We start from the raw sequence: 23,675 nt of genomic DNA on the forward strand, positions 1-23,675 counted from the left end.
GACTTTCGTCTATAGAAAGTCTATAGACAAAGTATGGACAAAAATAGATAGAGACTGTATCCACTTTCGTCTACAGGTAGTCCATAGAGGGGAAGTAGGGAAAAAAAAGAGGCAAACACCTCATCGACTTTCTTATATAGACCATCTATAGACTGCGAGTAGACAAAAAGAAATAGAAACCTTATCGACTTCCGTCTATAGAAAGTCTATATACAAGGTATATGGACAAAAATAAATAGACACTGTATCGACTTTCGTCTAAAAGTAGTCCATAGAGGGGAAATGGACAAAAAGAAACAAAATTTAAACACCTCATCGACTTTTTTCTATAGACCGTCTATAGACTGCGAGTGGACAAAAAGAAATAAAAGCCCTATCGACTTTCGTTTATAGAAAGTCTATAGACAAAGTATGGACAAAATTAGATAGAGACTGTATCCACTTTCGTCTATAGGTAGTCCATAGAGGGGAAGTAGGCAAAAAAGAAACAAACACCTTATCGACTTTTTTCCATAGACCGTCTATAGACGGCGAGTAGACAAAAAGAAATAGAAACCTTATCGACTTTCGTCTATAGTAAGTGTCTAGACAAAGTATTGGACAAAATGGATAGAAACTGTATCGACTTTCGTCAATAGGTAGTCCATAGAGGGGAAATAGGCAAAAATGAAACAAACACCCTATCGACTTTTTTCTATAGACCGACTACAGACTGCGAATAGACAAAAAGAAATAGAAACTTTATTGACTTTCGTCTATAGACAGTCTATAGACTTTGTATCAACAAAAGTCCAAATCTATAGAAAGGAAAGGTCGTCTATGAAAAGTCTATAGACTTTCTATAGAAAGTCTAAAGTCATTTTTGTAAGGGGAACACCGACGTTGTCCCTAGGGCATTTAAGCGCGCGTTGTCTTCGTTCATGCTACAAAACAACCTGCTCGTGAAGAAGAACTTCTCACCAGTCCGCGCCAGCTACCTTCTTGTTGTACCGTCAGCACTGCGTCCAGAAATACTGCACGCCCTACACGACGATCGAACCGCTGGGCACCTCGGATTCTCCCGGACGCTGTCGAGAATACAGGAAAGGTATTACTGGCCGCGTCTGACCGCCGACGTCGCCCGTTACGTCAAGACATGCCGAGACTCAACGACGCAAGACACCACCGACAAGGCCAGCAGGATTACTACAGCCGATCGAACCTCCTCGCCGTCCATTCCAGCAGACTGGGATGGATTTGTTGGGGCCGTTTCCGTTATCAACATCCGGAAATAACTGGATCGTCGTGGCGACGGACTCTCTCACCCGTTTTGCTGAAACTAAAGCTCTACCAAAAGGCAGCGCAGCCGAAGTGGCGAAATTTTTCGTGTAGAACATCCTGCTGCGACATGGTGCCCCAGAAGTACTCATCGCCGACAGAGGAACGGCTTTTACAGCAGAGCTCACCCAAGCCATTCTGCAATACAGCCAGACAAGCCACAGGAGGACAACTGCCTACCATCCGCAGACGAATGGTCTCATGGAGCGCCTGAACAAGACGCTCGCCGACATGCTAGCAATGTACAGGCTCGTCCACTCTTAGGGTGAACACGGCTCACCGTGGCCGCGCTCCGCGGGGCGCCAGTGCGTCCGGCGCGGCGGCGCATCGAAGCGAAGCGGCGCAGGCGCACACGGACTTCGGGGAGGCGCTTCGCGTCGTCTGCTACAGCGCTGGAGCGCGCCGCTCTGGCTTTTCTGCAAAGTACACTTCGCTAGACCCTGGTGACTGAGCGACCGAGGCGGCGTGGCGGGAAGGCGCACTTCACTTACTGGAGCATTTTCCAGCTGGTTCGGTCTACAGCTTGTTAACAGCCTGCCTAATCAATATACATTAACAGAAACAAGCTGATCACCACATAAATCACTTAGCTTGTTTTTAATAAGTGATGAGGGCAAAAATACAGTCATTTCTTCGCGCTCTTTATTAGGCTGGTGCCATTTTATTTGACTCTCATAGCACTTGGTGTAGCATACCGAGAACCTATTAGGCGCGCTCTTCTTGGTTGGAGTCATCATGTGATGAGCCTAGCGCGCCATTTCGCGCATGTCTTGATGCTAGAACGAATGTGCTTAATTGACCTAATAAAGCGACCGAAACCCGTAATAAATTCCTCAGAAAGTTAGAGAACGATTGTTCAATCATGCATCGTCATTTTTGCCATCGATTTTCCCATTAAGGAGGGCAATAATATTACTTCGACAGCAACTAAGAAGTGACATCCGCTACTTCGCGACCTTCTTATTGACGCGTTAATGTCACTGGTAGGGGTGCATGGAGCGCTTTAGGCGAAGTTGGAAAGGGCTCTCCGCTGCATAGCAACTGATTTGGCGGCAGTTTTACTCCCCCTTTTCATCTTTCTACATCATATTTTTGTTGTCACATATTGGTTAAAATCGCCGAAGCGGTGCCGGTCCTTTGACGGCTACCTGACGTGAGAAGTCGCATTCTTATTTAGAGGAATCGTCGGTCAGTTATTTGATTACATTGATTAGGTGGAGTGAAACATGTGGCGCCGTCGTTTATTTGGTTGTTTGTTTTTTTTTCTCCTTGGAGTCGATGCACACCACATGCGAATGCCCTTTCTGTCCATTTTGAATAGGTAATTGAGTGGATGGATGAATGGATGCAAAACCTTAATAAGGTCCTGTGGTACGCGACTCAGCGCGCCGCGGGCCGTTCCCACGTTGGGACAGTCAGGCCTAGCCCGACCGCGTAATTGAAGTGGAAAATCTATAATCTACATGTCTGTTTTCTAGCTTAAATTACGTCTTGCCGGGTAATTAAGTCGTTACTCCAGGCACGTACCCAGGATTCTTTTTCTGGGGGGGGCACCACCTCAATCATCATCATCATCATCATCATCATCAAGTTTTATGTCCACTGCAGGACGAAGGCCTCTCCCTGCGATCTCCATTTACCTTGTCCTGCGCCAACCGCTTCCAACTAGCGCCCGCGAATTTCCTAATTGCATCGCTCCACTTAGTGTTTGTCGTCCTCGATTGCGTTTTCCTTCTCTTGGTACCCATTCTGTAACCCTAATGCTCCAAGGGTTATCTAACCGACGCATTACACGACCTGCCCAGCTAAAGTTTTTCCTCTTGATGTCAATTAGAATATAGTCTATACCCATTCGCTCTCTGATCCAAACCGCTCTCTTTCTCTCTCTTAACGTTATGCCTAGCAATCTTCATTCGATCACTCTTTGCGCGGTCCGTAACTCATTCTCAAGTCTCTGTCCAATATGTCAGCACTGGAAAAATGCACTGATTGCACACCTTACTTTTCAATAATAATGGCAAGCTTCCAGTCAGGAGCTGGCAATGTCTGCCGTATGCGATACAACCTATTTTTATTCTTCTGTGAATTTCCTTCTCATAATCAGGGTTCCCTGTGATTAATTGACCTAGGTAAACGTACTCCTTCACAGTCTCTAGTGGCCGACTGGCGATCCTGATCTCTTGTTCCTTTGCCCGGCCATTTATCATTATCGTCATCTTCTGCATAATAATATTCAACCCCACTCTTACACTCTCTCTGTTAAGGTCTCCAATCATTTGTTGTAACTCGTCTGCATTGTTGTTGAATAGAACAATGTCATCGGCAAACCGAAGGTTGCTGAGATATTTGCCGTCGATCTTTACTCCTAAGCGTTCCCACTTTAAAAGCTTGAATTCTTCTAAGCACGCAATGAATAGCTTTGGAGAAATTGTGTCTCCCTGTCTGACCCATTTCCCTATAGGTTACTCCCTGCTTTTCTTGTGTAGAATTAAGGTAGCTGTAGAACCTCTGTATATATTCTTACGCGAAGGACGAGCCAGTAAGACGAGAAACTATTTACAGATTATATTTACAACAACGGTTGCAGCGCTGACCGGTTAGATTCACAGCGCGAGCCCAGTTCGTTCTTCCACCTCTTTTCTGGAGGGATGGCGCCGACGCACCTCGTTCAAACAAACAAATACCACACGCATGCAGCAATATTTTTCAAGCTTTTTACGTAGCGTTCCGTAGTCCTTGATTACGTAGTGCCTCTAGACTGTTAGTATCTCTACTAAATCAAATGCATATTCGTGATCTATATGGGCCACATAGAGAGGCTTATTGTACTCTGCAGATTTCGCGATAACCTGATTGATGACATGGATGTGATCCATTGTAAGGTATCTCTTTCTGAAGCCAGCCTGTTCCCTTGGTTCACAAAATCCAGTGTTGCCCTTATTCTATTGGATATTATTTTGGTAAGTATCTTATATAATACTGGGAGCAAGCTAGTGGTCCTATAATTTTTCAATTCTTTAACGTCTCCTTTTTTGTGGATTAGTATAACGTCTGCATTCTTCCAGTTTTCTGGGGCCCTTGCAGTCGATATACACTTTGTTTAAAGAGCCGCCATTCTCCTCCATCTTTGATAAAATGGACTGTTATTCCACCTTCTCCTCCCACTTTTCATCGTTTCATGTCTTGCAGCACCCTTCTGACCTCATCGCTAGTTATAGTAGAGTTTCTGTATCCTGTTCATTACTGTTTCTAAGTGAGGTATCGTGACCCCTCTGGGTACTGTATACAGGAAAGCTAAGAATTTTTCCGCTGCTTTTACTGTATCTTCGAGATTGATTCTGATATTATCCCTCTTATCTTTTAGTGCATACATCATGGTCTGTCCTATACAAGGTTTCTCTTTTACTGATTTCAGGCTGCGTTCAATTTTTTTACGGCTTCTTCAGTCTTTCACATGTTATAGTTTCGAATATCAGTTATTTTCGCCTTGTGGACCAGTTTCGACAGTTCCGCAAATTGCGTAACGCTGTACGGCCGCCAGTCCCATACAACCGCGTAGAGCGCAGGACTCTGCGATTCTAGAAATACTGCGCTCACCGAGAAAGGTTAGAAAAACACCCACATAAGCACAGCAGAGAAGTGGCAACGTGAGGCGGTTCGACCCATAACTGTGGAAGCGTCATTCAAAGCAAGTAATTATTCTCCACTTCCGGCGGCGTTTTCTCTACTTCCTTTTTAAATAAATAGATGTTTATCCATAAATATTCTCATAAACAACGGTTAACATTTTTTATTATTCGCTTTTGCTTGCAGTTGGGTTGTTGTGTTGGCTCTCTCCCTTAGTAGATAGCTTAATTTCTCAACTCCTTGCGATTTTTGTTTCCAATTTCCAATTTTGCACGAAAAGTGCTATACAATTAAGGTAAAACAGACGAGGTAACGGGCGACAGACATCTTGCTTATAGGTTTAAGGGTTATTGCAGGGTTTCATGATGGACGCTCTTTCACATCATTTTATTTCCCACCTTATCTAACCCATATCACGTGTATATGGTTCCGGGCATCTGCCTGCGTCGCAGCGAGCCGTAACTCAAGGAAATAATGAAGAAAAGGGAAAAGTTAAACGCAATTGGTGTTTTCTCCGGCTGCAACTCGTTCCATGAGAGTACAGACCAGCTGAGTAGCAGCCGCATCCCTCTCCTGGTCCCAGGATTAGCCTAAACAAAGAAGGTTGAACTAACAAAAGCAACAGCTACGCGCGTGACGGTTGAATAGATGGTGACAACTGAACGCATTTCGAGTTAATCGCGCGGGTGCGGAATCTATGAGAAAACTGTCCTTCACATTACAAGAGATGCGGATAACTACCGCCATCTAAAAGGAGTGAAAAAGGCAGCATAAGGCTGACCGATGAACAGCTGCCAAGTCTCAACATTAACCTGGCGGCGCTTTAGGAATGTGTGAGGAGTGGTGGCGTGGGTGGGGAGGGGGGGTATGTCACTTGATTTCGGGGGTGGCCCGGGCCCCCCCGCCCCCCCCCCCCCCTGGGTACGTGCCTGCGTTACTCGCTTGTATTTCATTTGAGTACTTCCTCGGAATCGGTCATATGTATATTCTCACTAGCATATAATTTTGCGGTATGCGTCCCGAAGCGGCACATGGCCTCTGCGTTACGCCATATAGGGGGGCATCGGATAAATTTGGAGAAAAGGAGGAATTTATTTCTCTTTTTTTAGGGGTTAGGGGGGTGGCGAGGCTGAGTGGGTAAAACTGAAATATGGATACGGCACAGGAACCCTTGCCTTGAACAAGCGATGCTGTTGCCGTCATGGGGAAGTGGCTGGTCCGTGTGTTGGACGAACGTGGCCACGATAATTAAACCGGCGGTCATCAGGCCGGTCCGGTGTCGTCTGCCGACAGCATGCCGGTGGTCGGCCAACGGGCTCGACATTTGTAAAAGCCAAGCCCGGCCCAAGCCAGATTGCTATGTTCGGGCCAGTCTACTTTTTAACTTACCATGGGCGTCAGCCGGATCAACCACCGAGCCCCCCCCCCCCTCCCCCCCTTTTTTTGGCTTAGGTCATGCTACTCCATTTTAGCTTAATATGGTGATGTGGTGCGGCCAACAACTGCTCAATTGAGTGACTGGCCGCTCACGAGTTAAATATTCTGGGATGAGTCGTCAAATCGAACGACACCAGAGGTGTTTCCATTAAACGCATTTCTATCGACTTGCATTATGAATTGCATTTTGTTCGGTTGTCGGTTGCCGGGACACTTCGGCGACAAAAACGCTGTAACAGTGCAGGATTTTATTTCCCCGGTGCACTTTCGGGAACTGGCCATGTCGCGGGTACCGGAAAAAGAAAGACGACGCATCGTAGATCTGTGCCTACAAAACTATTCTCCACGCGTTACATCCTAGATAACAAAAAGGCCACTGAAAACTGTGAATCGAATAGTCCAGGCTTACAAAAAGGATGGAAGAATTGCGGATGCTCCCCTTAAAGCCCGGCAAACAGTGACCACTGAAGCTGAATACATGACCATTGTTGCGGCGGCTGCTGCAAACCCGACCTTTATCGCTCGGGAAATTAAGAACAGCCTCTGGCTGGGTGACGTCTCTGACACGACTATCAAAGCGTCGCCTGTATGCCCCAGCCTAATAAAGAGCGCGAAAAAGTGACTGCATTTTTACCGTCATCACTTATAAAAAACATGCTAAGTGATTTATGTGGTCATAAGCTTGTTTATGTTAATGTATATTGATTATGCAGGCTGTTCACAAGCTGTAGACTGAACTAGCTGGAAAATGCTCCAGTAAGTGAAGTGCGCCTTCCCGCCACGCCGCCTCGCTCGCTCAGTCACCTGGGTTTAGCGAAGCGTGCTTTACAGCAAAGCCAGAGCGGCGCGCTCCAGTGCTGTAGCAGACGACGCGAAGCGCCTCCCCGAGGTCCGTGTGCGCCTGCGCCGCTTCGCTTGGATGCGCCGCCGCGCCGGACGCACTGGCGCCCCGCGGAGCGCGGCCACGGTGAGCCATGTTCACCCTACGAGTGGACGAGCCTGTACGTCGACGTCGAACACAAGTCGTGGGACGCGGTCCTGCCGTACGTAACCTTTGCGTACAACACGGCGGTGCAAGAAACAACACAGATCACGCCGCCGGTTTACGGCCGGAACCCGACAACGACTCTTGACGTCATGGGGCCGCACGTAACTGGCGAAGAGAATGTAGACGTTGCTAGCTATCTCCAGCACGCCGAAGAAGCCCGACAGCTCGCCCACCTGCGAATCAAGAGCCAGCAGAGGACCGACAGCCGACACTACAACCTCCGACGACGCTTCGTCGAGTACCAACCTGGCGACCGTGTTTGGGTCTGGACCCCGATACGCCGACGAGGACTCAGTGAGATACTACTCCGACGCTATTTCGGACCCTACAAGGTCATCCGACGTGTTGGCGCTCTGGACTATGAGGTCGTGCCAACGGCATTTCGCATTCACAGCGGCGTCGCGCACGATCTGAAGTGGTCCACGTGCTGCGCCTTAAAACCTTTTACGGACGCTGGCGGAATTCCTTATTTTTGTTGTTTTCTTTGCTTGTTTTTAGTTCGTTCATATGTAGCATCGGGTCGATGCTCTTTAGGAGGGGGGTATTTACACGTGTACTTATGTTTATCTGGCAACCACGTTTCGCCGCCGAACAAATGTTATCGCACAGCGCGGGACGCACCTGCATGTATCCGAAGTTTCTGGAAAGTTATCGATGCTTCTATCCGCTGTTTGTTGTCGCCGAACCTTGTATTATCTGATTTCATCGCGTGACGCGAATGGTGTAGAGCTTTGTGGAAGGCACGCGGGTCCGAACGATTTGTCTGGAACATTCGACGACTGCTCTATAAAAGCCGACGCACTTGACCCGCTGATCAAATTTTCCGACGATCGCCGACCGTGTTCGACGCTATCGTTGTGCTATAAGTGTAGGCTGTTTTGTGGGCACAGGTTCGCCCAATAAAAGCTAGTTTTGTATTCCACCGTACTGCTTCTTTCTTCACCGTCACTACCACGTGACAATACAAAGGCTTTGAGGCACGTGCTTCTTCATTCGTGAGACGAGGAGTGGGTGGATGCTGCACTTGAGCTGTCGTTCCTCCTACGCGAGGAGGGCTGCGGTCCCGTTGATGTCGGTGTCATGAACGCCGTTTGCGGTGGCGGATAGCCCTTGCCGCTTCTCTGTATGTGGAATGATCTCTACCCAGCTTCTCCAGAATCCTTATTTCCTTCCTGATCTTTGGGCACTCTTTTGACGTTGCGTCGTGAGCACCAGAACAATTTGGACACTTCGCAGCAACGTTGCAATTGCTGTCTCCGTGAGGTCCACCACATCGTTTGCATGTTACTGCACCCTTGCAAGCTGTACTGACATGCCCAAGTTTTATACCATTGGGGCATTTTAAAAGCCTCGGCACGTAAGGACGTACCGGATACCTCACATATCCAACCTTGACGTGTGTTGGCAAAGTTTCCGACTGGAACTCTAATTTTCCACATCGGGATCGTCCAAAACGGTGAAAACTAACCACAGGAGCCGACGATGATAGTAGTTTTGCCAGGTCAGTGTCTGTAATATCAATGTCCACATCGTAGATGACGCCTGTCGTCGCTTCCTTGCCGCATGTGGGGAATGCGCGAACAGGGATGTTTCCCAACTGAGTGACGTTTTTCAGTGTCTCCAGTATTGTCAGTATATGACTTCCACTGAGAGGATGTTCTTTCGGGCGTTGATAAGTATTTCTTCTACTTGACCATGGGCAGTTTGTTCAAAATATTCCGACAGGCTCCGCCTGTTCAGTGTGTTGAGGTTGTCTGTTGTCGTGGTTGGTACGCATGCAATATTGTATGACTGTTTGCCACTTGCCTTTTTCGTCACCTGGCGACTGGTCGGTGAAGTTCTTCGTATCTTTCTCTTCGGACGTTGGCTTGACACCGCGGTAAAATAACTGTCCGAGCCCATATAATCAGTAGAGGAGCCATCAGATGACTCAATCGGGACCATGCTGGGGTCGAAGCGGTCACTCACGTCACCGGCATAACGAACTGGCCGTTCAGGACCCAATTGCTGGGCGGGGTTTGGGTCCCCCATTGCAGAGGACGATGTCCCCCAGTTTTCTTGTCACTGATTGCACAGATCACTGAAAATAACATGGGAAATGCAGAGAGCTCGAAGCTGAAGCTGCTCGCTGCAATCACTTCTCGTTCCTCCCTCAGATAAGACAAACCATTCTATGTAGGCAATGCTATTCTCTTTGAAAGCTAAGAAAAGTGGCCTCCTATAAAGGAGGTCAGCCATTCACTAGCATTCAAAGAAATCTGCGGCCACATGTATATTTGAAATATAAGCACAAACACATCAATAAGAAAAAAATGATCACTGCTATTACAGCTATTTTGAAGAGCAATTCTTTTAGCATTTAACTTCTTGGTGAACTTTTCTTGGTGCTGACAGTAAGCACATTTAAGAAAGGGGAAAACACACGAAACGCTATTTTGAACTCTCATTTTTGAAAGAGAAAGAGTTATTGGGCGATGTGGAAGTTCCTTTGGTCTACTGGGGCGCAGTCGTTGCTGTACCTAAGGCTTCGGACTTTTTCGCTATTGTGAGGAAAACCCCTCCCAAATGCCTGCCCCTCGACCACGCGCCGTTTTCCGCGGGTGCCGCGGCCGCGTCCCACAACGTCATGCTACGCGGCCTTCCGATTGGGTCGTGGAGCGTGACGCAGAGAAGAAGCCCCTACTGGGGACGATCGCCGTGCGCGGGGGAGTCGTGCTGCGGCAGGGATGAGCGCCGGTCAAGAGAGGCAAGCTGCAAGGTACGTGAGCGACCAGCTATTTGTGTCCGCAACGCCCTGGCCTGGGGACGTTCTCGTGCTTTGTCAGCTTGCGTATGTGTGGCTTGCTGAGTGGCTCTGCGTTCCGCCCTTGCGGTAGTCGCAGGTGCTCAGTGCGTCACATTTTGCGTGTCCGAACCGTCACAGACGATTGTCGGTGACATTTTGCCGCTCACTGTACGTCTCCACGCACGGCGTCGCCAAGTGGCCCCAGAGAAGTGGAGCCTCACGACGCAGCACGACGGCGCACGGCGATAGACCCACCGCAGGTTCGAGCACCGAGCCGAAAGGCCTGGCCGGCTTGGCCGTACGCATGGGTGCTCTCCCAGGAACACAAGGCGTCCAGGACAGTTAAGGCGTTTATTGATCACAAATAGCCAACATGTACCAGACTGCACCCAAGCACACGGAGTACACTCGGCGCCCGCGGTTCCCGATGGCGAGGAAGGTGCGTTACACGCCGCGTCGAACAATGGGTTGCGCACACGGGCCGAAATGCGTTCGCAAACGCCACCTGGCAGTTCCCGTCATCGACAATGGTCTGCGGCGGTTCGGACACGCAAAATTTGACGTACTGAGCACCTGCGACTACCGCAAGGGCGGAACGCAGAGCCACTCAGCAAGCCACACTTACGCAAGCTGACAAAGCACGTGAACGTCCCCAGGCCGGGGCGTTGGGGACACAAATAGCTGGTCGCTCATGTACCTTGCTGCTTGCCTCTCGTGACCGGCGCTCGTCCCTGCTGCAGCAGGACTCCCCCGCGCACGGCGATCATCCCCAGTCGGGGCTTCTTCCCGACGTCACGCCCCACGACCCAATCGGAGGGCCGCGTAGCATGACGTCGCGGGACGCGGCCGTGGCACCCGGGGAAAACGGCGTGCGGTCGAGGGGCAGGCATTTGAGAGGGGTTTTCTTCGCAATGGCGAATGAGTCCGGACCCTTAGGCAAAGCAACGACTGCGCCCCAGTAGACCGAAGGAACTCCCACAGCCTTCACTACGCCAATTTCTGAATGTAACCAATTTTCAGGTTTGATAGAGAGGAGGCAGGCATACTAACTGGATCGTTACCTTTCTGTTCGCCATGGCTTCAAGGATTTCTCTCGCTCCAGCTTGCGATTGAACAAGCGCCCACTATTGTGCCAAATAGCAGCGTGATCAACAACGGGTGATTTCGCAGGTGCGTTGGCGGTTGCTGACCAAGGTGGGCCTGAGCAACGCGGTTGCCAACGTGTCCTCCCCGCCGTGCTCGTCGGTGCGGACCTGGTCTCGCGAAACCTTGAGCAGCACGAACAGCTCTCCAAACAACAGCCCCATGTCCACGTCAGCCACTCCAGAGGCCTCGGCGCACCGCCTTAAGGTCTTCAACCCGGCCTTCAAGTAATGGTGTCTTCTTGAATTAGCGTATCCCAGAATGAGTGTAGGCAACAAATCAGATAAAAAAGAACTCGTTAGAAAAAACATAAGCCAAAAGGGGTGCTTCTTGGTCTTATGTTTTTTCTTGCATGTTTTTTTTTCTTGTGTGCCTAGCTTCCTCCACTCATTCTGAGTTGAACTAATCGAAGAAGACGTCATGGAATACCATCTCGCCCGAACCACCAGCCTTGGGGACTTCAAGTAATGGCTGCAAGTGAGAACTCTCCAAAAGAACAACACGTAGTGACAGAATTTCGGAAAACGCTGATGATGGTACTCGACATGTGCCCAGCATTAGCAACGATGCTGGAACATTGTTTTGTTGTCCCTCCGCGAACCGACAATATCTTACTGTGGTAGTTTGCGTACGCAAAGCGCTACGCCCAAATCGCATTCTTTTGTTCTCATTTGGGGTTATTTTGTAAGTGCTGTGGTTAGCGGCCTCTAGTTTTACGTATGCGAAATGTAAATCTCCGTAACGAAGGGACACCTAAGGAGGCAAAGCATGCAAGTATAAGAGTGCTTTTGAACAGAAGGCCCGCATATTCATATGCTTCACTTTTAGTTGGGGAAGAGGAAACGTAGACACCTCATTGGCAACATGAAAAAGACAAACACCACTGAGTGCAAAACCTGACTAATTTTTCTGCTTCCTAGCCAAGTACTCTGTACTCCAAGTATCTAAATTCGCCAAAGGCACTGTCATACTACCGCACTACGCGAAGTAGTGTGGGAGTTTCCACACATGTGTGGAAGCTCCGCCTCCGCAGTTTTCCATTAATTTCCAAAAAATTCTGCGAGATGGCATTGCTGAGTTGATGCAGTTGATGACAGAAAAACATTCATTCACACTCTAGGAAAAGAACTAGGAAGCTTACCAGCAAGTGGCGTGTAGGGTGGGCAACATCGCGACAAAGAATGTCAAGCGGAAAGTCAGAGAGGCTGAAATAATCTCATGGGTGGCGGCAAGGGAAAAAAAAAACCTCGCATGAGTAACTACTTAGGAGGAAAAACGAAGTCAGGAAAAAAACTATTTATGATTACTCAAAGAGAAGCTCATAACTTTTCGAAGCGAGATCGGCATGCTTGACAACACGCTCTTATAGAGCGAGATATAAGACAGAAGAAGCATGTGCTTGCTGCAGCAAAGCTAAGGAAACTATGGAGCAAGTTTTATGAGAATGTGAAGACGTCTGCCCAGTGGTTCATTTAGGCACAACTGGCATCCTTGAAGCTCTTGGGCTCAGCGAGAGCATTAGAAAAGTAAGCATATCCGCAGGAGGGATTAGTAAGAGGTGACTGGAAGAATGGTAGAAGAAAAGTAGGGAAACGACAAAATACGGAGGCATACAAAAGTAAAGATCACAATAGGGGATCAGAAAATTTGGTCGTAGGAGTTCATGGTGTTTTTTTTCTTGTGTAACCTAATTAGGACATTAGACAGTACATTATCATGAGCTTGGTGGCACAACTCACCGCCCTCTTTCAAAGGGGATGCTCATAACATCCATCCATAACATCCATCCAACACCACCGATATGAGAAGACAACACGACACACCCGCCAAAGTTGAGGGCCCGGCCAACAGGGCATGGAGCTGATGATTTAACATGGTCACAGGGGGGTATCATTGTCATGGCACCACACAGAGCTTGCATGCCACACGCGACAAAGAATTGCAACAAGAAGGAAGAAGCACCAATTGAATACTTAAAATTTTGCAAGATCGTGTAGTAGGCCCCACTTCCAATCCTAAAAACTATATCTCCGAAGAAACTACGGCTGCCAATGATGAATATAAATTTCTGGACTATCTATTTATGAATTATAGGAAACAAGTGCGCGTCCTTGTTTAGCGATATTTGGACAGCCTGCCCAGAGCGTTTTCTGCTCAGCTTTTTGCAATAATGCATAATGCAGGTAGTGTTAATTATTGAGTAAACACTATCAGCATTAAATCAGGTGCGAACTATTCCGTAACTAATCCCATGCGCTCTTCCGTATTTCTAGATTCACCTGCATATGTAATGGCGGCTCCTAAACACACACTTCGTACTTTTTCACGCTTAGAAACTGCTTACAGCACGATTGCACATTGCATTTCCATCTAAATATGCATAGCAGGCGTTCTGATCGGTTACTTGATGTTCGGATATTAATTTATGCTAATGGTATAATAGGCATAAAATAATGGTACTGTAATAATAATATAATAGCTAGGTGTATAATGTAAACACACAGACATGAAATGTCTACATGACAGGCACAAATACCTATCCATTGGGACAAAAATATAAGATCGACTGAGATAAAGGTAATGAAGATGCTAAAGATTACAATAACAGTTTGACATTTCACAATTAGTGAGAAATAAAGAAAACGGCTTGTACTCAAAGAAGTCAAAAGAGAAACATTGTGAAGTTATTTGTTGTCGCGCATTTGAAAAATTCTCAGCTATATATTGTCACGTGGTAGTGACGGTTAAGTAGGCAGCAAAACTGTGATTAACGAAACCAGCATTTTATTGGGCGAACTTGTGCCCTCAAAAAAAGGCTACACTCTAAGAGCAACGGTAGCGGCGAACAAGATTGGCGGTCGTCGAAATTTGTTCAAGGGGTCAAGCACGTCAGCTTTTATACATCAATCGTCCATTGTTCCAGACTAATCGCTGGGACCCGTGCGCCTTGCGCATAGTTCTACATTCTTCGCGTGGCGCACACATGCAATCAGATTACACAAGGTTCGGTCACAGACAGTGGATGGAACCAGCGATAACATTTCAGGAACTTCCAACACAGGCAAACGCATCCTGCGCTGTGCGATAGCATTTGTTAGACGGCGAAACGTGTTGCCCGATGAAGACAAGTACACGTCTCAATACCCCCTTTTAAAAAAAGCATCGACCCGATGCTGCAAACAAACAAAAGCAATCAAGAAAAGCACTCGTAGCAACGAAAACAACAAACTAAGCGTACATAAAAAAGGTTTAAGGCGCACCACGTGGAACACTTCAGGTCGTGCGCGACGTCACTGTGAATGCGAAATGCCTTCTGGCACGACCTCATAGTCCTTCAAAGGGAGTATGGTAGCGCGATTCAAAGACGGGATAAGAGAAGACACAAAGGGACACACAAAGCGCTAACTTCCCAACACTGTTTATTGTCGAAAACCAGGTCGTACTTATACGCTTTTAGCCCATTCCAAACTGGTAAAAAGAGGAATTGCGAAAATGTGTTTCACTAACGCACTTACTAAATCATGCCATCATTGCACCAACGAAGCCTTCACACAACAAGCCATGCGGCTACATGAAGCAGGTTATCCCACTCATGTACTGACATCAGTTGCGGAAGGAATACTTCGGCAAGTGCAGCAATCAGGGACTGCTGAACGAGCGGAAAGAGATAGGAACCAAGAGAAAAAATGACCAACAGTGATACCTTGTATCCACCGGTTGTCGCACAACCTAAAGAAAATTGCCCGCCGAGGAAACACTGATGTGGTTTTTTCTGCACCCAACAAACTAATCAGCCTGTGCAGGAAAACAAGACCAGAAAAGAAAGAAAGTGCCCCTAGCTGCCATGTTTAACACAGGATGAAGTTCAGAGAATGTAAGACTTCAATTATATATCGTATACCCTTATCGTGTGGGAAGTATTACGTCGGACAGTCGAGCAGATGCATAAATGATAGACTGCGCGAACACAAACATAAAATCCACAAACTTGTATCAGATGGGTTTGTCTCCCTTCATTGTAAGCAACATAAGTGCTCCCCTCTTTTCGAATCAACAACCATTACCGGTAGAAATAAGTGCGAACTCACTAGACTTATAATAGAAGCCGAGCAGATTGATGCCCTAGGAAATACATGTATCAGCAAACCATCATTGGCTCTCTCTGAAAAAGAACTGACATTTTTTGCGCATGGCCTAACATATCGCAAAATGTATCGCTGTGATTGTTAATCTGTTCACGTGGCTGTGACTCATATTATCTGAGTGTATAAGTACGACCTGGTTTTCGACAATAAACAGTGTTGGAAGTTAGCGCTCCGTGTGTCCCTTTGTGTCTTCTCTTGTCCCGTCTTTGAATCACGCTACCATACTCCCTTTGAAGATGCATTACCAACACGCCCACATTGCAACCCTTGTGAACTTTATTTCTAGTACATCGGGCTCTTTTATGCATGTGCTTCGTTAACCAGAAGAAACAGTTGCACTCATAGCGAAAGTGGTGTGCAAAGCCCTGTCTCTGGGGTATTGTATGCGCGAGAAATTTCTCCCTGAAGACGTCAGAACCCTCTTCGGAAAATGCACTCCTTCAGCAGGGCACGGGACGAGGATGCTGAAGATTATGCGTGCAGAATGGCTGCGGCAAGCGCGACTTCTGAGGGCCCACCTCGGAGCACAAGTGCGCTGCACCTACGAACCTAGTGTGGCGAATAATCAAGTTCGCAAGTACTCTGCCCTGACAAAACAATTCACGGAATACCTTTGGCAACATCAACTGAGGCAGCTCCGGGTAGAAGCCTCTAAGGAGCGGCACGTTCCATCGAACCACACAAGTAGCATGGTCCACATTCCCGAAGAAGTTGCCCTGCCAGAAAAGGTGCGTCAAGTCCTAGAACGAGGTCCTAAGTTCGCCATGGAAGCTAGGAGCATGAACCCGTAGCTACTTTTTCTCGTGCGGCAGATCTCCAGACGTGCGCCAGAAGACGAAGGCGTGAGGATGAACTCTGATGGCGTGGACATCCTGAACAAATGTAAGCTTCAAAGTTCCAAGTTACCAGTGAAACACGTTGTTACGTACTTAGTTAAAAATGCACTGTCTGTCCTACCTGCTGACAAAGAAGGAGGCTTTGTATTATTGTCTCATGGTAGCTACAATGAAAAAGCTAATGAAGCACCCGCAGCCGTGTTCAATAAAACAAGGAAATTTTACTGGCGAAAGTCAAGAGCAGAGCTGTAGCGATGTGCCGGGACATGAACCTAGATAAAGTATTGAAATCATAGGAAAAAGCAAGAATGACAGTCTAGATGTGTTTTTTAGCGCGAAAACTCACAAAAAGGTGTCCCGTTCAGAGTAATAGTAAGGGAGAAAGGCACATGGCAGAAATCTATTGCAGTCTAATTATTAGACAAGCTTAACCTACTCGAGATTAAGGATCCGTTCATCACGAGAAATTCCGAGGAAGTGTTAGCCTTTGTAGAGGCCAACTGTAACGCCGGACTAAAGGACCTGTATTATTCTTTGCCGCAGAATGCATTGTTAAGTTGTGTTCAATCATGTATAGATGAATTTGGGGCAGTAAGATTTAGCACGAAGGCGGGCACAACCGTTGAATATTTTTTAGAACTTTTAGACTTGTACATGAAGTCAACATTTGTGGAAAGAAATGACATTGCATACCTTCAAAAACAAGGGGTCTGTATAGGATCCTGCTTAGCGCCTGTTTTAAGGAACCTGTACTTAGCCAAGCTAGACAGAGACCTGTGCTCACGCATCAATGATACTAAAGTTGTTAAAATATTTCGATTTGTTGATGATTTTTTGGTGTTTGTGAATGTTCAGCAGGACAACTTTGACACAAAGTGTTCAGCTATTAGTAATGTTATACGCGAGTGCCTTTGTCCTCTAGAAGTTACGTTCGAAATGCCTATAGAACAAAATATCAAATTTCTGGATATTAAATTTACCTTCGGTGATGAACTAACTTGCTGGTGTTACAGTCCCCGGACAAATAAACCGTTGATGTCATATCATTCAGCCCATTCCAAACTGGTAAAAAGAGGAATTGCAAAATGCGTTTCACTAACGCACTTACTAAATCATGCCATTATTGCACTGACGAAGCCTTCACACAACAAGCCATGCGGCTACATGAAGCAGCTTATCCCAATCATGTACTGACATCAGTTGCAGAGGGAATACTTCGGCAAGTGCAGCAATCAGGGACTGCTGAATGAGCGGAAAGAGATAGGAACCAAGAGAAAAAAAGACCAACAGTGATACCTTATATCCACCGGTTGTCGCACAACCTAAAGAAAATTGCCCGCCGAGGAAACACTGATGTGGTTTTTCTGCACCCAACAAACTAATCAGCCTGTGCAGGAAAACAAGACCACAAAAGAAAGAAAGTGTCCCTAGCTGCCAAGTTAAACACAGGAAGAAGTTCAGAGAATGTAAGAGTTCAATTATATATCGTATACACTTATCGTGTGGGAAGTATTACGCCGGACAGTCGGGCAGATGCATAAATGATAGACTGCGCGAACACAAATATAAATGATTACAAAAATGATTACTAGCCCACCAACACATGCTCAGCCCACCAACACATGCACAAATATAAAGTCGACAAACTTGTATCAGATGGGTTTCTCTCCCTTCATTGTAAGCAACATAAGTACTCCCCTCTTTTCGAATCAACAACCATTACCGGTAGAATCAAGTGTGAACTCACTAGACTTATAATAGAAGCCGAGCAGATTGATGCCCTAGGGGATACATGTATCAGCAAAACATCATTGGCTCTCTCTGAAAAAGAACTGAAATTTTTGCGCATGGCCTAACACATCACAAAATGTATCACTGTGATTGTTAATCTGTTCACGTGGCTGTGAATCATGTTATCTAAGTGTGTACGTACGACCTGGTTTGATTTTCGACAATAAACAGTGTTCGAAGTTAGCGCTGTGTATGCCCCTTTGTGTGTTCTCTTGTCCCGTCTTTGAATCGCGCTACCTTACTCCCTTTGAAGATGCATTACCAAAGAGCCCACATTGCAACCCTCATAGTCCAGTGCGCCAATACGTCGGATGACCTTGTAGGGTCTGAAATAGCGTCGCAATAGTTTCTCACTCAGTTCTCGTCGGCGTATCGGGGTCCATACCCGAATACGGTCACCGGGCTGGTACTCGAGGAAGCGTCGTCGGAGGTTGTAGTGTCGGCTGTCGGTCCTCTACTGGTTTTTGATTCGTAGGTGGGCAAGCTGTCGGGCTTCTTCGGCGCGCTGGAGATAGGTAGCGATGTCAAGATTCTATTCGTCAGTTATGTGCAGCAGCATGGCGTCGAGCGTCGTCGTGGCACAAATCCATGAGCAGCATCGGCATGCTTTCCACGTTGGTTTGGTAGAATTCCTCGTGCGCGTTCTGCCAAAAGCACCATTTGCATGCATATCGTGTGGTTTTGCAGAAAACAACGTCCGCGTCTACCAAAAGATGCGTGTGCATGCTTAAAATGCGTTTTGGCACAAATTCCTGTGCGGGTGCTAAAAAGAGCAGCATCGGCATGCTTTTCACGTCGTTTGGTAGAAATCCACGTGCGCGTTCTGCCAAAAGCACCATTTGCATGCATATCGTGTGGTTTTGCCGAAAACAACGTCCGCGTCTACGAAAAGATGCATGTGCATGCTTAAAATGCGTTTTGGCATAAATTCATGTGCGGGTGCTAAATAAGCAGCATCGGCATGCTTTTCACGTCGTTTGGTAGAAATACACGCGCGCGTTCTGCCAAAAGCACCATTTGCATGCATATCTTGTGGTTTTGCAGAAAACAACGTCCGCGTCTACCAAAAGATGCATGTGCATGCTTAAAATGGGTTTGGCACAAATCAATGTGCGGGTGCTAAAAAGAGCAGCTTCGGCATGCTTTTCACGTCGTTTGGTAGAAATCCACGTGCGCGTTCTGCCAAAAGCACCATTTGCATGCATATCGTGTGGTTTTGCAGAAAACAACGTCCGCGCCTACCAAAAGATGCGTGTGCATGCTTAAAACGCGTTTTGGCACAAATCCATGTGCGGGTGCTAAAAAGAACAGCATCGGCATGCTTTTCACGTCGTTTGCTAGAAATACACGCGCGCGTTCTGCCAAAAGCACCATTTGCATGCAGATCTTGTGGTTTTGTAGAAAACAACCTCCGCGTCTACAAACAGATGCGTGTGCATGTTTAACAAGCGTTTTGGCACAAATCCTTGGGCGGGTGCTAAAAACAGCAGCTTCGGCATGCCTTTCACGTCGTTTGGTAGAAATCCACGTGCGCGTTTTGCCAAAAGCAGCATTTGCATGCATATCATGTGGTTTTGCAGAAAACAACGTCCGCGCCTACCAAAAGATGCATGTGCATGCTTAAAACGCGTTTTGGCACAAATCCATGTGCGGGTGCTAAAAAGAGCAGCATCGGCATGCTTTTCACGTCGTTTGGTAGAAATACACGCGCGCGTTCTGCCAAAAGCACCATTTGCATGCATATCTTGTGGTTTTGCAGAAAACAACGTCCGCGTCTACAAACAGATGCTTGTGCATGTTTAACAAGCGTTTTGGCACAAATCCTTGTGCGGGTGCTAAAAACCGCAGCATCGCCATGCTTAGCACGTCGTTTGGTGGAAATCCACGTGCGCGTTCTGCCAACAGCACCATTTGCATGCATATCTTGTGGTTTTGCAGAAAACAATGTCCGCGTCTACCAAAAGATGCATGTGCATGCTTAACAAGCGTTTTGGCACAAATCCATGTGCGGGTGTTAAAAAGAGCAGCATCGGCATGCTTTTCACGTCGTTTGGTAGAAATTCACGTGCGCGTTCTGCCAAAAGCACCATTTGCATGCATATCTTGTGGTTTTGCATTAAACAACGTCCGCGTCTACCAAAAGATGCATGTGCATGCTTAAAACGCGTTTTGGCACAAATTCATGTGCGGGTGCTAAAAAGAGCAGCATCGGCATGCTTTTCACGTCGTTTGGTAGAAATCCACGTGAAAGTTCTGCCAAAAGCACCATTTGCATGCATATCTTGTGGTTTTGCAGGAAACAACGTCCGCGTCTACCAAAAGATGCATGTGCATGCTTAACAAGCGTTTTGGCACAAATCCATGTGCGGGTGCTAAAAAGAGCAGCATCGGCATGTTTTCACGTCGGTTGGTAGAAATCGACGTGAGCGTTCTACCAAAAGCACCATTTGCATGGATATCGTGTGGTTTTGCAGGAAACAACGTCCGCGTCTACCAAAATATGTATGTGCATGCTTAAAACGCGTTTTGGCACAAATTCATGTGCGGGTGCTAAAAAGAGCAGCATCGGCATGCTTTTCACGTCGTTTGGTAGAAATCCACGTGAGAGTTCTGCCAAAAGCACCATTTGCGTGCATATCTTGTGGTTTTGCAGGAAACAACGTCGGCCTCTACCAAAATATGCATGTGCATGCTTAAAACGCGTTTTAGCACAAATCCATGCGCGCGTACTAAAAAGAGAAGCATCGGCATGCTTTTCACGTCGTTTGGTAGAAATCCACGTGCGCGTTCTGCCAAAAGCACCATTTGCATGCATATCTTGTGGTTTTGCAGAAAACAACGTCCGCGTCTACCAAAAGATGCATGTGCATGCTTAAAAGGCGTTTTCGCACAAATCCATGTGCGGGTGCTAAAAAGAGCAGCATCGGCATGCTTTTCACGTCGTTTGGTAGAAATCCACGAGCGAGTTCTGCCAAAAGCACCATTTGCATGCATATTTTGTGGTTTTGCAGGAAACAACGTCCGCGTCTACCAAAATATGCATGTGCATGCTTAACAAGCGTTTTGGCACAAATACATGTGCGGGTGCTAAAAAGAGCAGCATCGGCATGTTTTAGCGTCGTTTGGTAGAAATCGACGTGTGCGTTCTGCCAAAAGCACCATTTGCATGCACATCGTGTGGTTTTGCAGAAAACAACGTCCGATTCTACCAAAAGATGCATTTGCATGCTTAAAATGCGTTTTGGCACAAATCCATGTGCGGGTGCTAAAAAGAGCACCATCGGCATGCTTTTCACGTCGTTTGGTAGAAATCCACGAGCGAGTTCTGCCAAAAGCACCATTTGCATGCATTCCTTGTGGTTTTGCAGGAAAGAACGTCCGCGTCTACCAAAAGATGCATGTGCATGCTTAAAATGCGTTTTGGCACAAATCCATGTGCGGGTGCTAAAAAGAGCAGCTTCGGCATGCTTTTCACGTCGTTTGGTAGAAATCCACGTGCGCCTTCTGCCAAAAGCACCATTTGCATGCATATCGTGTGGTTTTGCAGAAAACAACGTCCGCGCCTACCAAAAGATGCATGTGCATGCTTAAAACACGTTTTGGCACAAATCCATGTGCGGGTGATAAAAAGAGCAGCATCGGCATGCTTTTCACGTCGTTTGGTAGAAATACACGCGCGCCTTCTGCCAAAAGCACCATTTGCATGCATAACTTGTGGTTTTACAGAAAACAACGTCCGCGTCTAGCAACAGATGCGTGTGCACGTTTAACAAGCGTTTTGGCACAAATCCTTGGGCGGGTGCTAAAAAGAGCAGCATCGGCATGCTTTTCACGTCGTTTGGTAGAAATCCACGTGCGCGTTCTGCCAAAAGCACCATTTGCATGCATATCGTGTGGTTTTGCCGAAAACAACGTCCGCGTCTACGAAAAGATGCATGTGCATGCTTAAAATGCTTTTTGGCATAAATTCATGTGCGGGTGCTAAATAAGCAGCATCGGCATGCTTTTCACGTCGTTTGGTAGAAATACACGCGCGCGTTCTGCCAAAAGCACCATTTGCATGCATATCTTGTGGTTTTGCAGAAAACAACGTCCGCGTCTACCAAAAGATGCATGTGCATGCTTAAAATGGGTTTGGCACAAATCAATGTGCGGGTGCTAAAAAGAGCAGCTTCGACATGCTTTTCACGTCGTTTGGTAGAAATCCACGTGCGCGTTCTGCCAAAAGCACCATTTGCATGCATATCGTGTGGTTTTGCAGAAAACAACGTCCGCGCCTACCAAAAGATGCATGTGCATGCTTAAAACGCGTTTTGGCACAAATCCGTGTGCGGGTGCTAAAAAGAGCAGCATCGGCATGCTTTTCACGTCGTTTGGTAGAAATCCACGAGCGAGTTCTGCCAAAAGCACCATTTGCATGCATATCTTGTGGTTTTGCAGGAAAGAACGTCCGCGTCTACCAAAAGATGCATGTGCATGCTCAAAATGCGTTTTGGCACAAATCCATGTGCGGGTGCTAAAGAGAGCAGCTTCGGCATGCTTTTCACGTCGTTTGGTAGAAATACACGCGCGCGTTCTGCCAAAAGCACCATTTGCATGCATATCTTGTGGTTTTGCAGAAAACAACGTCCGCGTCTACCAACAGATGCGTGTGCACGTTTAACAAGGGTTTTGGCACAAATCCTTGGGCGGGTGCTAAAAACAGCAGCTTCGGCATGCTTTTCACGTCGTTTGGTAGAAATCCACGTGCGCCTTCTGCCAAAAGCACCATTTGCATGCATATCTTGTGGTTTTGCAGAAATCAACGTCCGCGCCTACCAAAATATGCACGTGCATGCTTAAAACGCGTTTTGGCACAAATCCGTGCGCGCGTGCTAAAAAAAGCAGCATCGGAATGCTTTTCACGTCGTTTGGTAGAAATCCACGTCCGAGTTCTGCCAAAAGCACCATTTGCATGCATATCTTGTGGTTTTGCAGGAAAGAACGTCCGCGTCTACCAAAAGATGCATGTGCATGCTCAAAATGCGTTTTGGCACAAATCCATGTGCGGGTGCTAAAAAGAGCAGCTTCGGCATGCTTTTCACGTCGTTTGGTAGAAATACACGCGCGCGTTCTGCCAAAAGCACCATTTGCATGCATATCTTGTGGTTGTGCAGAAAACAACGTCCGCGTCTACCAACAGATGCGTGTGCACGTTTAACAAGGTTTTTGGCACAAATCCTTGGGCGGGTGCTAAAAACAGCAGCTTCGGCATGCTTTTCACGTCGTTTGGTAGAAATCCACGTGCGCCTTCTGCCAAAAGCACCATTTGCATGCATATCGTGTGGTTTTGCAGAAATCAACGTCCGCGCCTACCAAAATATGCACGTGCATGCTTAAAACGCGTTTTGGCACAAATCCGTGCGCGCGTGCTAAAAAAAGCAGCATCGGAATGCTTTTCACGTCGTTTGGTAGAAATCCACGTGCGAGTTCTGCCAAAAGCACCATTTGCATGCATATCTTGTGGTTTTGCAGGAAAGAACGTCCGCGTCTACCAAAAGATGCAT

At 47.1% G+C, this 23,675-nt stretch overlaps 1 protein-coding gene across 1 annotated transcript in view; it reads left to right on the plus strand.

Annotated features, from left to right (window-relative positions):
* The window catches only part of LOC135915556 (adhesion G protein-coupled receptor B2-like), a 704,549-nt gene extending 691,997 nt beyond the window's left edge, over positions 1 to 12,552 (plus strand). The window contains exon 7 of the mRNA XM_070526411.1: positions 11,385 to 12,552. Within this exon, the coding sequence (XP_070382512.1) occupies positions 11,385 to 11,588 (204 nt within the window). The 3' untranslated portion in view covers positions 11,589 to 12,552. The remainder of the gene's footprint in view (positions 1 to 11,384) is intronic.
* Positions 12,553 to 23,675: the final 11,123 nt, after the last annotated feature.

This window comes from Dermacentor albipictus, chromosome 9 (genome assembly GCF_038994185.2).
Source record: "Dermacentor albipictus isolate Rhodes 1998 colony chromosome 9, USDA_Dalb.pri_finalv2, whole genome shotgun sequence".
NCBI lineage: Eukaryota > Metazoa > Arthropoda > Arachnida > Ixodida > Ixodidae > Dermacentor > Dermacentor albipictus.